Below are 14,497 nucleotides of genomic sequence, written 5' to 3'. Positions count from 1 at the left end.
CCTTTGGGTTTCAGGTGCAGTTGGTGGGAAGCCCTGGGCAATCCATGGGCAGCAAGAGCTTTCTTCCCTGAAACCTTTCTGGGAGGGATCTTCGTTCCTATTCAATGTTAGGAGTTGGACTGGCAATTTCAGTGCAGGGCTCTTAACAAGAGAACAACAGCCCTCTCCACCAGGAAAGAAAGTCCTTACCCTCGGTCTCTCAGATGCGGGTGGTGGGACAGCCTCCTGGGCACTCTGTGGGAAGTAAGAGCTTTCTGTTGTGACACCTTTTGTCTGGGAGAAATCTTCGTCCATGTTCAATTTGGAGAGTCGGACCAGCTATCCTCTGTGTTTGACTCTGGAAAGCGAAGTACAGCACATTACCCCAGGAAAGGCTGCTGGTAGCCTTAGAGTCTTAGGTGCAGGTGGTGGGACACCCAGAACACTCCATGGGCAGCAAGAGATTTCTGTCCTGGCACTTCTTGCCTGGGAGGAATCTTCAGCTGTGTTCTATCTGGAGAGTCAGACCGGCAATTTCAGCACAGGTCTCCTGCAAGCGAAGGACAGCCCTTTCCCCCCTTTGCTGGGTGTATCCACCCTCCTTCAGGACTCTTTTCAGCATCTATTAATTTTGCCAATTGCTCATCCTCAGCCTGCTAATTGGTAGCCTCCTTGTCCAGATGCTTCTGTCTCCTGGGTAACACTAACAGAATGCACCTACCAGCAGCCTCCTTGGCCACTTCATCAGCCAGGTGATTTCTTGTATTCACTGGGGTCTCTGAGCTGATAAGCTTCACAATGCATTACTGCCACCTTTTGAAGCTGCACCCCCTCTAAATCTCTGTATTATTTATCCATGTTTCATGGGAGATCCCTGAGAGGTTAACAGCCCTGTGTCTTTCCAAATGACTCCATGGGCATGGATCTCTCCAAAAGCAAATTTTGAGTCAGTCCAGTCTTTTTCTGTGAGAGCTCTATCACTTTCATCAGGGACATCAGTTCTGCTTTCTGAGCCAATATGGTGGGGGTCAGAGATTTGGCTTCTATCACCTCATGCTGAGTCACCACTGCACACCTAGCTTTTTTGATTCCACTTATTACAAAGCTGCTTCCTTCCACAAAGAGTTCCCAATCCACTTCTTCCAAGGGAGTGTCCTGCAGGTCATCTCAACTAGAATACACCTGTTCAATGATCTGCAAACAATCATGGACCAGTTCCCCTTGTTCCAGGTCAGCTGTTAAGAACATTGCTGGATTCAGAAGATGAGTTACTTTTAACTCCATATCATCTTGTTCTAAAAATCCTGCCTATTATTTTAACATCCTGCTTGGTGATAACCAGTGTCCTCCTTTTTGTTCCAACATCATTGTAGGCACATGGGGCACAAAACCAGTCAATTTCTGACCCTGGGTTACTTTTCTTGCTTGCTGGATTAGTAGGACTGTTGCTACTACTGCCCTAAGGCAGGATGGCCATCCTTTGCTGACATCATCAAAGCATTTAGAAAAGTATTTAACAGGTCTCTTCCAAGATTGCAATCATGATGTCAACACCCCCAGTGTTAATTGGAACCTTTCACACACAAACAGCTCAAAAGGTTTTTCTAAGTCCAGTAGTCACAATGCAGGAACAGTCATTAGAACATGCTTCAATTCCTGAAAGGTTTTCTTGCATTCAGGAGTTCAGACAAGAACTTCATTCTTTCCATTAGCTGCCGCATATAGAGATTGATAATCCACAGGTGACATCACCCAACCATTCCCAGAAATGGTCTCTGTTCTCTTTTAGAAAGGGGCTCAGGAGCTTGACAGAGAGCCTCTTTTCTTCACTAACCCAGACTTCTTTGTCCTTGTGAAATAGTGAAACCCAAATACAGTACTTCTTTTTCTACAATTTGAGCCTTTTTCCTAGAAATTTTGTATCCAGATTGTCCTAAGAAATTTAACAGACAAAGGATCAGTTCCATGGAATGCATGGAGTTGAGAAAGCTATTAAGACGTCATCCACATACTGCAGTAATGTTACACCCTCATCTTCTTTGTGCCGTCCTTCTAAGTCGGTACCAAAAATAACTGGGCTATTTTTGAATCCTTGCAGTAACACAGTCCACATCAAGTCTTTCTCCTGGTCTTTAGACTTTCTTATTCAAAAGCAAGTAGCTCTTGACTTTCGCTTTCCAGTGGGATGAAAAAGAAGGTATCCTTTAAGTCCAACACTGGTCTGAATTCTTCAGGGTTGTCAATAAAGTATAGGGGTTAGCTACCAACAAGTGCACATCCTGGACCATCTGACTGGTAGCCCTAAGATCTTTTACCAAGCGATATTCGAGTGTGGCTTCTTTACTGGAGAAATCAGAATGTTAAAATGAGACTGGCATTCCACAACCAGTTTGTGTTTGAGAAAAGTATCTATTAAGGATTCAAGTCCCTTCCTAGTTTCCAATTTCAAAGGGCACTTTTTACGTCTTACCAGTCTGACATTTGGTTTCAAATGGATCTTTACTGATTCTGCACCCCATGATCATCCTGGAATTCTTATGGCCCATATCAGCAGGGTGACTGAATGTCAGCTTCCTCTGGTTTTTCTGGTTCAGGTTCAGGAATATGTAACAAAAAGACTTGGGTGTCCAAGACCTTTTCTTCAGGAATGCGAACTTGGTTTTTTACCTTTTCAAATGTGATTTGTGCATTTAATTTACCCAGTACATCTGTTCCTAGTAGTGGTATGGGACATTCAGGTATATAAAGAAATTGAAGGGCCTATGACCCATTTACAAATTCCAAATTTTAATGGTTGAAAGAAAGTCCCTTTTTCTTTTGTCCTGTAGCACCAACAACTGAGAGTATTTGTAAACTTGATTTTCCTTTACAAGTATTTAAAATAGAGTACAGCTCTGATAAGTACAAGACATGCTATTTCCTCCTTACCCAACTTTCCTATAACCAGGGGATCTGTTGGGGAATCTTTTGAGTCCTTCCCCAGTCCCCTTCAGTCCTCACATTAATCATTTCCATAGCTTCCCTTGGTATTTCACAGCTTTCCTGACTCCTGTTTCTATTCCTTGGGCTTTCTCTTTTCCAGTGCCTCATTTGTTTACAAATTGCACATTGTTCTTATCTAGCCACATTTGAGGATTTTGCCCCAGTCTTTGTCCTGGTCCCCTAGTCCAATTTCCCTCTTTTCCCATTACTTGAGTTATTGCCAATGCAAAAATTTACCATATTTTTACTTTTCCTTTTCTTTTTCCCTTTCTACTTCCTCACTATTGCTGCACACAGTCCAAGTAACTTCTAACAGTTTGCTTAGGGTTCTGGACTCTTCTTTCTCTGGTTTTTGAAATTTCCATTTAATGTCAGGATTTGATTGTCCAATGAATATATGTGCTAATTATGCAGCATCCTCCTTTTTCTTGGGGTCTAAATCAGTATATTTTTGTGCAGTTTCCATGATTCTATTAAAAAATCCTGTTGGGGTTTCCACTTTTCCTATGTCTCCCATGGTGCACTCCTGGAAAAGTTGTAGCCCATGACTTGGACAGGTGCCCGGTTAAGAGCTGGTTGATGGCCAGGCCCAGAGAGTTGGCAAGAATGCTGCTGCATACAGTTGGCATCTGTTCAATAGTGGTATCCCCAGGGATCAGTGTTGGGCCCAGTCCTGTTTAATATCTTTACTGATGATCTGAATGAGGGCATTGAGTGTACCCTCAGTAAGTTCACAGATGACACCAAGATGGGTGGGAGTGCTGATCTGATGGAGGGTAGGAAGGCTCTGCAGAGAGACCTGGACAGGCTGAAGGGTCAAGGTCAAGGCCAAGGCCAAGGCATGAGGTTCAAGGCCAAGTGCTGGGTCCTACCCTTGGGTCACTGTGGCAATGGACTTTCAATATATAGAATGGAAAAAGTACTGTCAGAAATGGACTAGTGGGAAAAATGAAGAAACCAGCCCAAATGTTGTAAAAACAGAAGTTTTTAATATTGTTTAAGTGACTATTCTTCCAAGGTGGTTTTTGTAGTTCTTTGCCAACTCACCTTCTCCTTCCCAAAATCCCACTGGCAGCCTTATCTCTACTTTGGAATTTCCAGGATATAGCCTGAAGTTTTCTCATTGGACTTTATTTACTCCTTTCTATTGATTGTTAACCCTTGCCTGTCATTGGTGGGCTTGTAAGACGCCATGAACTTTTGATTGCTCGTTTTGCAATCCCCCCTAAAGCTATGTATATCCCTACACAACACGATAAACTCTCTCTCCCTCCGTCCTCTCCTGCTGTGGTCTCTGTGGACTCCCTGGGGACCACCAGGCAGGGGGCAGGGAGGGAGCACCTTCCCCTCCAGGCAATGGGCAAAATCCCCTAGTCCTGGAGCCTCCTCCCTTTCCCATTTCAACGCCGCAGGTCACAACAACCCCATGCAGTGCTACAGACTGGGGAAAGAGTGGTTGGAAAGTGGCCCAGCAGAAAAGGCCTGGGGCTGCTGGTTTGACAGGAGCTGAACATGAGCCCAGGTGTGCCCAGGTGGGTAGGGAGTCCAATGGCACCTTGCTGGTGCCAGCAATGGTGTGGCCAGGAGGACCAGGGGAGTGATTGTCCCCCTATGCTGGGCACTGGTGAGGCACCTCGAGTGCTATGTCCCTGTGTCCAGTTCTGGGCCCCTAACTGCAAGAAGGACATAGAAGTTCCGGAGCATGTCCAGAGAACAGAATGGAGGTGGGGAAGGGTCTAGAAGGTAAGACCAATGAGGAGCGTCTGATGGAGCTGGGGTTGTTTAGCCTGGAGAAGAGGAGGGTTAGGGGTGACCTTATCACTCCCTACAACTACCTGAAAGGACATTGTAGCCTGGTGGGGATTTGCCTTTTCTCCCAGGTAACAAGTGACAGGAGGAGAGGACATAGTCTCAAGCTGTGCCAGGGGAGATTTAAGTTGGACATTAGGAGTAATTTCTTCAATAAAGGGTAATTAAACAATGGAACGGACTGCCCAGGAAGGTGGTGGAGTCACTGCCCCTGGAGGTGTTTAAGAAAAGACAGAAGCTTTAGCCATGAAAAAAAGTTAACAGGTGAAATGCTACAAATGACACTGTGATCTCTGAAAAGTGAACTGGCACGGAGAAATGAAGCTTTGGTACTGACGAGAGGGCTTTGGGCACTCCAGTGAAAGCTTTGAGCTGTAAAAGAGGGCTTTGGACGCTCTGAAAGGGGCTTTGGGTCTTCAGACTGGATCTGTGGGCCCCAGTAATGGGCCTTTGGAAATGAAAATGAGGGCCTGAACCTTGAAGTTAGATTTTGTGCCCTCAAAGAATGCTTTGTTGTCCTAAACTAAGGCTCTGCCCCCTAAAAAGGGATCTTTGGGGGCTTAAAAGTAGTGGAAATGAAACCTCTAGCACTCCAAGTGTGCTATCTGTGACCAGACTCACTTATAACCCTCAGCAGCCTTTGACTCATCCGGTTGCTGCAGCTCCTGGAAGAAGCAGGAGCTTTGCTGGCTGATGAACATTCACCAGCAGCACCTGGGGAGGTCAAGTGACTTCCAGCTGCAAGAGATGCCTGGACTGTGACAGTCATGGGGTTCTGTGGCCTCAAAGGGACATGTACCCATGTGGCCTTGTGTCACAAATGCGCAGAGATGCAGCATCAGTCCAGTGATTGTGACCTCACCTGCCCAATGCTTAGTATACTGAGGAGTGGACCAGCAAAAGCTAGTTGGCCTGAGCTGGCCTTCGGGACATCTCAGCTCTTTCCACTGATTCTTGTGTGCCTGCCTTTTTCCAAGCATTTTTCATCCTTGGCAGCAGCTACAAGCACCACCAAAACACTTTTGACAGCTGAAGGTGCTTTATGGGTCATGTTTGGGGTTTCTAAATTATTTTGTTGAGCTACAATAATTTCCTTTCCCTTCAGGTGATTGGATTGGTGCTGATCTGATCTTTCTGGAGGAGATTTTTCTGGAACTCTGTCATCCAAAGCTTTCCCCTCTATTCCTGAGAGGGGTGATGGCTGCAATGGGGAACAGCTCCTCTGAGTCTTGACCTAAAAATCCAAGGCACTAGAGGGAAAGGAAGGTAGCCTGAGGTCCAGAAAGCAAAGTGGGTTTGTTGGACTTCTCGCAGAGTACACAGAGAAACAGACTATTTTCCGAAATTGTTTTCCTCATAGAAGATGTCAACAGGGTGTTAGGCTTTGCCCAATGTTACTGGCTTGGCAATTAGAGCTGTCGTCCTCAGTGCTCTTGCAGACAATGCAATATTTGAATACGCTTTTGAGCAACAATATTGTCTCATCTCTTTTCAAATGTCATTTCTCCACAGCCATTGCCAAGGGAATGGCTCTGCCACAAAGGATCCTCTTTCCCCCAGAGAAGATATGCATGGACTGGCAGCAAAGACAGAGACCTGGAGCGGGACTCCTCAACCTGGGAAATACTTGCTACATCAATGTCATCCTGCAGTGCCTGACGTACACACCCCCTCTGGCCAACTATCTGCTCTCTCATGAGCACAGCCAGTCATGTGAGTACTTCTAGGAACACCTTCTTGCAAATATCTTGGGCAAATCCCGAGGATTGCCAGAACCTGGAATCAGATTTAGGAGACAGCGGAGAACTTTAGGAAAACTTCTTTGTCAGCCCCAAGAAGCTGTTTGTCCTATCAAGGTGCATTCATCCTCAGAAAAACACCTCTTTCTAGCCCTGGGTCTCTACCCCTGCAAGTTAAACCCTCTTGACTTATTGCACAGAAAACTTCTGCTGAAGCATTAAATCCCTCTAAAGCATTAAAATGTTCTGGGCTTGTCGGGACTTTGGCAGCCTGGGAGAAGTTGTAGGAAATATTAATATAATATATCATAAGTCAAGGCACAGATCAGACACCAGTTTAACCAGTTTAACCCGTGACTGAACCCGTTTATTCCCTTGACTCGGGAGTTTGTGTGCGGGGTTCAAACAGTGACGTCACACCTGCGACCTTAACAACCAATCCCGACAAAGCCCTTCACTGCGCATGTGCACCAGAGTCCTGGAGACTTCGTTTCCCAGAATGCTCTTCTGGTAGTCCCCCTGAAATGCTACATCTCCCCTCTTTTCATTACAAAAAGATACAGAACAGTGAAATTTTGAACCCCTTTAGTTAACCATTTTTAACATAACATCTCACATCTAACAAGTAATTTTATTAACTGTTTTTATCTTTATGGATTTGCAGTTTGCAACAAGTATTTACTTAAGATTTTTCTCTAGAGGTCTTGGGGGTAACTTGGTAAGAATTTTAAACTTTATTTTACATAACAATTTATTCTTAACACAGTAATTTTACTAACTGCTTTACCTTGTAAATCTTAGGTTTCCAACAAGTAGGTTTGTCCAAGATTTTCTATTAAAGGCTTTGTGTATAACTGGTAGAAGCAACAACTTTATTACTCTGAAGGCTTGTATACAACTAGATAGAGCATCAACTTTTATTTTTCTGAGAGTCTTAGCATACCCAGGTAGAGTATTAATCTATTTCTCTGAGGGTTTGAGTAGAACAGGGGGAAATTCAACTTTATTTCAAGGAGAAGGATTCTTAGGGGTAAGTGTGTATTTTGCTGTCCTTTGATATGTCAAGGCATATGAAGTATTAAGTATTTTTAAGTCCACCCACATATATGTCCACACAGCTTTTCTCACTCACAGCATTTTTTCATTCACTCGATAGGTGGCTACCTCAGTCACTCTTCACTCACAGTTAGAATTTTTATTATATCTTTGCATTTTAATCACACATTTTAGATTTTAAGTATTATTGGCTGTGTGCTTCTCTGTCATTTCTGGTAGTCATGTTCAACAACTGTACCTGTTTTGAAGAGGAATTAACACAGGGAATATAAGGCTTAACAAACCTAAATGAGATCTATTCTGATCCAGCACTCGTTTATGCGCATGTATATTCTCTTCTCCCCCTTTTGTTTTGACATATGTTTGGTGTGCAGTGTGCTTTCCTGGCAATAGTTGTTCCATGATTGAGCCTTGTCTAGAAAGCCAAAAGCCAATGAACTCAAAGATACATAGATGAGTCACTATTACAATCTATTAACACAGCTTGAAATCCAGTGTCTTCGGTGAGAGATCAATCTGCGTTGTTTCTGGTGTCTGGGATATAGTTACTTTTCAGTTCTTGTTCATCCACTCTTGGTTGCTGCCTTTTGTCTTTAATAACAAACTTGGCAAACGTGGTAATAACAGTTTAGACAGTCTTAAGTGGAGAATGAGCAGAAATAAATGTGAGGGTTAGGCAAATATGCAGTTTTTCTGTAGTCATGTCTAGGAATAGTTGAAGTCAGTTAATAAATTGAGGTAACAGCAATAAGTCATTTTATGCTAAATTGTCTTTTTACCTCAAAGTTGAAGATTGAGGGGTGATCTTTTGTTGTGCAATCTTCTCTATTGTAGACAGTTTCATGGTTAAGTGTATGAGATTCCTTTTGGAGTGTTTGCAGTCCTGTTTCTCAGATGACATGGGTTAGAACAATCATAATCTGTTTTAACTCAATCTCTTAGGTAACTAGGATTTACAAGCAGCTACTTTTGCATTTACTGACATTTACACAACTTTTTGGGATAATAGAATATTTGAATGCATTAATTAACAAGTTATGGAGATGCTTAAAATCTTTTAAACACAATACTGGAACAAAATTATTATATCAACTTAATCTATGTAAATGAATTTAAAACTTTCAACAATCTTAAATAAGTTAGTTTGGGGGGGCAATGAAGGTTTGCTAGTTTAGCAGCTGCAGTTTCGGCAGCTTTACCACGTTGCTGAGAAAGCTGTGTTGGCAGCATTGTAACTGTTGAGCGCTGCAGGTCCGGCTGAGTTACAGGACTGAGTTACAGGACTCTCCCTGCCTCGGGCGGCAGGGCCCAATCCTGTCGAGGTCCTGGAGCTGCCTCGGCCCCGGCTCGGCCCTCGCGCGGCTCTGCCGTTCCGCTGCGCTCCCCCTGCCGCGCCGCGGCCCCCGCTGCTCTCACCGCTGCTCTCTTGACTCTGTTTTTCTTCGGAGAACATTCCTCAGCTTTAAAACAAGCCAAGTCTGAACGCTACGGCATTCCTCCCTGATTCAGGGCAAGTCTTTGGTCCCTGTTCGAGCACCATTTGTAGGAAACTATAATATAATATAAGTCAAGGCACAGATCAGACACCAGTTTAACCAGTTTAACCCGTGACTGAACCCGTTTATTCCAATGACACGGGGGTTTGAGTGTGGGGTTCAAACAGTGACGTCACACCTGCGACCTTAACAACCAATCCCGACAAAGCCCTTCACTGCGCATGTGCACCAGAGTCCTGGAGACTTCGTTTCCCAGAATGCTCTTCTGGCAGTCCCCCTGAAGCCCAAAACGCTGCAAGAAGTGGGACTGTTCTCAGAACTTCAAGATCTCCATTAGGTTTCCCATCACTAGGGATGTTTTTCTAACCTGAGAAGCTTCCCTCTCTCCTTCCCTCCCTCCCTCCTTCCCCCTCTCTTTACCTCTTTAGGCCAACAGCAAGGCTTCTGCATGATGTGCATCATGGAAGTACACATTAGGAAGGTCCTGCATTCCTCAGCCAGTGCCATCCTGCCTGGGGCTGTTCTCAGGGACCTCAAATGTAAGTTGTTTTAGGTGCTTCAACAGATTTTCTTCTTTCTCTTCCCTTTAGGGTAGAGCTACTAACTTCTTCTTTCTTAGTCATAGGAGAAGAGTTTGAGTATGGCAGGCAGGAAAACGCCTATGAGTTCTTGCGCTGTGCTCTCAGTGCCATGCAGAGAGCTTGTCTGAGTGGCAGCAGCGAGTAAGCACAAGCAAATTACTTTCTCACTGTTCCCGAACCTGTTGGGCTCCTTGATGTGCTCCCATCAAGGAAAACTGATGTCCAGGGCCTTCAACTTGGACTCTTAGAGGAGGTAACTCTCTTCCTTGCCATTTATTTTTATTTCCAGCATGGACATCTCTTCACAAGAAACTACCATCGTGCATCAAATATTTGGGGGCTTTATGAGATCCAGAGGTATGTTTCCAGAACTATTCCTTTCACATTGTCTGTGCCCTTCTTTCTGCCCGTGACAAATAGCTGGTCCTGGGACCAGGTAGTAGGTAACCTAAACATATACTGGCATGGTCAATTAACCCAGCATTTTGATTTTCTTTCCAGTCACATGCTTGAACTGCCAAGCAGTTACTGATTCCTACAAGGCCTTTCTGGATGTCTCTTTGGATATCAGAGTAAGAGGGCTTGCAATTGTGCTTCAGTATGCCTCAAGGCCCCTGTAGCTTTCCAGAACCAAAGTATTTGTCTTAAAAACCTACACTGCAAGCACAAGGGAGCTTGGTGGCGAGCGGGTCCTGCAGAGGCCATGACACTGGTGTCCCCGTGGTTCTGGCTTTAGGCAGGACAAGCAGCATTATCCCCTCTGCATCCTTGACATACTTTCCTCCTCCTTCCCTTTGCCCCCCCTCAACACCCTTCTGGCTTGCAGGCTGATGGGCTTGGATTGTTTTCACTACCGATGCCCCTGCATGACATCAGTAGCTGAACTGAGTGATGACACAGAGAGGGAACTCTTGATGGCTCTGGGAGCCTCTGGAACATGAGGGAAATATTCAGCATCACACCTGTAGCAGTTATATTAATGTAATAAGCAGTGGGTCCTTGGGAGCAGAGACAGACACCGATACGGTGCGTAAGAAACGCATGCCGTAGTGAAGGAGACGAGGGTTTAGAGAGTGGTTTCGAATGCTGACACGTCACAACACGTGACCTTATCAGCCAATCCTATACAAGCATTTAACTGCGCCTGTGTGACAGAGTCTATACAAACTACAACTCCCAGGACGCTTTGCTAGCACCCATCCTGTAACCAGACCCCACACACCCCCTCTTTTTTTGCCTCCTTCCAGACAATGCCTGCAGGTTCACAATGGGTATCCTCAGAGTCAGCTGCCTGGGTCTTCTTGTCAGCTCATGGGAAGTGTTTGGGTGAGGGCCTTTCCCACAGCTCAGCAGCTCCTTTCTCACTCCTCCAGGCAGCCTCATCCCTCACCACAGTTCTGGAGGACTGTGTGACACCCAGGGAGCTGGATCTGAAAGAATGCTTCAAATGTCGCAAGTAAGATGATTCCCAACAACATAATATCACCAGATCCTGCATGAGGGGTGGCTGAATGTCATCGAACAGAAGTCATCTTCTCATGGAGGTTTAATGCACAACAATGAGACACAGCTTTTGTAATGTGGCTCGGAACAGCCTTAAAATAGCGTAAGGATGACTGAGACAGGAAAGGTTGTCTGGTCTTCTTGGGGGAAGATCAGAAGCATTTCAGCACTCGGCTCTGTGCTTGGTTTCAAGGTGTAAGAAGAAGGTTGCTGCCTCCAAGAGGATCACAATCCATCAAGCACCCAGAGTCCTCACGTTGTGTCTGGAAAGGGCTGACCAATGGACTGGCAAGAAGATCAGCAAGGTGTGCAACTTTCTCTTCCTGCAGCAGAAGATTCCCCAAAGCAGTACACTCTGTCACAAGCTGTTCTTGTTGAGTTTTTTATGTTCCCTTCGGAGAGAGGAGAATTCCTGTGGGAAGACCAGCCTGGACTTTGCTCTGACAGAGAACAGTTTCCTGCCACCCAAACCATTACATATCGAAGGCTATTTCATGTGGTAGCTTAGGATCATTTCTGAGCCCTCTTGGTCTCTCTGTAGTTTGTGGACTATCCGGAGTACTTGGATCTTCGGCCATACATGTCTGACACAGCTGGAGAACCCCTCCTCTGCTCTTTATATGCCATCGTGGTGCACAGTGGTGACACCTGTCTTGAAGGACACTTTTTCTGCTACACAAAGGTAAAGACATTCTTCCTGACAAGGAAAAATGTGTGCTGGGGAAGACAAACTTTCCCAGCAGTGTTACTGGCAGCCAGGGTTTTGGGGGAGAAGGTCTCCTTTGGGATGGATTGGATTTGTTTTAGTGTACTCTTGATTCTGCGGTTTTCTGCCTGTGGTGGTGTGGAAGTTCCTCTCCAGATGGATGCCTTTCTTTTCAGGCCAGCAATGGACTGTGGTACAAGATGGACGATGAGTCTGTGGATAGTTGTGACACCCATACAGTTCTGGGGCAGCAAGCATACTTGCTGTTCTATGCCAGGTAATAGCCAGTGTCACATGTGTTCAGAATATGTTTACTTTTCCTGGCTTTGCTGTTTGTCTTCTCATCCTTCTGGGTGCTTCTGTAATAGAGAACTCCTCCTTGCATTCTTCAGTGCTGTCAGTTTTGAACTATCCCACACCATTCCTTCTCTTCTCTTGCTTCACCTCCAGGCTGTAGGGTGTTGCCCTGTATATACTGCCACTTGTCTGCTCTCTGAAGCTGGCTCACGTAGAGAACACTTAAAGGGGGCCTCCAGGAAACATGAGTAGGGACTCTTTATCAAGGAGTGTAGTAATGGGATGAGGGATAATGATTTTAAAGCAAAGAGGGAAGATTTAGATTAGATATTAGAAAGAAATTTTTCCCTGTGAGGGTGGTGAGGCCCTGGCACAGGTTGCCCAGAGAAGCTGTGGCTGCCCCATCCCTGGAAGTGTCCAAGGCCATGTTGGACAGGGCTTGGAGCAACCTGGGCTTGTGGAAGGTGTCCCTGCCCGTGTCAGTGGAAGGTGCTCTTGCCCATGTTGGAACTAGTTGATCCCTAATGTTCCTTCCAACTAGATTCTAGGATTCTAGGATTCTGTGAAATGGAGGCCATAGTGGGTGTAAAGACAAGGGCAGACCTGGTGAGAAGACCCCAGGTAAATGTCCCATTGGTGACCTTGGTGAATTCTTCTCTCTGTTGCTCCAAGAAAATGACTGAATCCCAGAAGACTCTACAAGGAATGCAGTAAACAGAGATCACTCTTTGTTCCTCCAGGTGCTCCAATTTGAAAATGGGAGAAATGGCAGCTTCCTCACCAGCACCGTCATATGCCCATTCCATCCTCAGTCAGACGAGGAGCAGCAGTGAGCAGGCAGGTTCTGCAGGACCACAAGCTCTGCCTGGTAGGATTAAGGTGACACACAGCCAAAGGAACAGTGCCAGGGAGAGGTCCCAGAGCAGATCCCCACAGTGCAGCAATGATCTCTGCAGCTGGTTCATGAACAGCACTGACTACGACAACTCAACAGGGAGGAGGAAGAGAACTAGTTCTTTAGGCTGTAACCACACTGCCAGGGATAACACAGCTCCAGGGCTCTCCAACTGGATCTGCCAGTGGACACCTGCACCCAGTGCTGCTTGGGTGCAAACCCTGCCAATACAGAGATCCTCATGGCAGGGCTATGATCTCTGGAGCCAGGTTGTGGAGATTACAAACTCTCATCAATCAGTGAGGAGGTTTGAGCATCGCAGAGATGCATGTCAGACAAACACAGTATGATGAGGCCAGACTGTCAGCCTGGATGAGGGAGCAGCACAGCATGAACAAAATCAACACTCGATTGGAATGAAGAGGCGGAAAAGCCAAAACCAGAATTAAACCCCGTTATTGGCCTGTGGAGGACCAGGCCTAAGCATGTTTTGCCTTAAACATTCTGTTACAACAGGAAAGGTAACTGGTGGAGAGGGTCCTGCAGAGCAGGGGCATCATGTTCTGAACCAACTTCCTGCTCCACCTTGAGACGCATGCTGTTCCATCCCCAACTAACTTGCAGGAGGAGTGCCAAAAGTGCTGGCTGTGCATGTGGAACACAACAGCACAAAAAATCTATTTTACATAAGAGGCTGCACCAGGTTAACTAGGAAAGGAAGTGGATTGAACCCCCCGGCTCTTTTTCCTCTCTTTCTCTTTGTCTCGCAACCTCAGCTTCAGACCCACGTGGCAGGACCAACGTGGGATCTACAGACTGGTGATATTCTTTGTTCTCTCTCTCCCTTTTCTATCTTTATTTCTCTCCTCTCTGGCTTTGTGTGGGCAAAGCACGGCTATGATATTCTACCCTGTGCTCCATGTTGAAGTTTGTTTTGGGAGTGGGGAGCTTGTGGAAGTGTGTTGTTACTTGTGAGCCAGCACCTTTGAGGAGCTTCTTGTGGGAGCTGAGAACTTACTGAAGTGTATTGTACCGAATCTAAGGGCTTGTTTGGCTCCACTCTTGCAGAAGTGTGTTATAATAATTTAAGGGCTTGTTAGCCCACATCTTTTTAATCTAAATATTAGGCTGGTTCCTGGAGTTATGGTGGCTGTACAATAAAACATAAAGAGTTCCCTGGCATGTAGCCCAGTGTCTTTGTTCAGCCTGACAAGAATTCAAAACGAACATCGCGCCTCTGACCATGTAGATCATGACATGACCTTGCATGAATAATCCTTCTTTTTAGGGCAATTGGTGGAAATACCCACTGTGGGATGTTGTGCATGATGGGATTTTGAAAGCTGTGTGCTTGCATGTGCCCATCTGGCAATCTCCTATTTTTAAATATGGATTTCAAGTCACTCAAAGGGACATGGCTTGGATGAGTCAACACTGATTGAAAAGGGCTGATA

At 45.5% G+C, this 14,497-nt stretch overlaps 2 protein-coding genes across 2 annotated transcripts; both read left to right on the top strand.

The window, feature by feature from the left end:
* The first annotated feature begins 6,296 nt into the window (after nt 1-6,296).
* LOC126642170 (ubiquitin carboxyl-terminal hydrolase 42-like) lies at nt 6,297-11,139 on the top strand. The gene is made up of 6 exons (XM_050319577.1): nt 6,297-6,483; nt 9,490-9,600; nt 9,681-9,783; nt 9,932-9,999; nt 10,144-10,214; nt 11,016-11,139. The coding sequence occupies exons 1-6, from the start codon at nt 6,297-6,299 to the stop codon at nt 11,100-11,102; spliced, it is 627 nt and encodes a 208-aa protein (XP_050175534.1). The 3' UTR covers nt 11,103-11,139.
* Nucleotides 11,140-11,306: 167 nt separating this feature from the next.
* On the top strand, nt 11,307-14,162 carry LOC126642169 (uncharacterized). The gene is made up of 4 exons (XM_050319576.1): nt 11,307-11,450; nt 11,687-11,827; nt 12,028-12,128; nt 12,889-14,162. Exons 2-4 carry the CDS (start codon nt 11,726-11,728, stop codon nt 13,391-13,393), a joined length of 708 nt encoding a protein of 235 aa, XP_050175533.1. The 5' UTR covers nt 11,307-11,450; nt 11,687-11,725; the 3' UTR covers nt 13,394-14,162.
* The last annotated feature ends 335 nt before the right edge of the window (nt 14,163-14,497 follow it).

This window comes from Myiozetetes cayanensis, unplaced genomic scaffold, assembly GCF_022539395.1.
Source record: "Myiozetetes cayanensis isolate MyiCay16 unplaced genomic scaffold, myiCay2020 scf22, whole genome shotgun sequence".
In the NCBI taxonomy this organism is placed as follows: Eukaryota; Metazoa; Chordata; class Aves; order Passeriformes; family Tyrannidae; genus Myiozetetes; species Myiozetetes cayanensis.
Note: the sequence above shows the minus strand (reverse complement) of the source record. Positions and strands in the feature narration are given on the sequence as shown.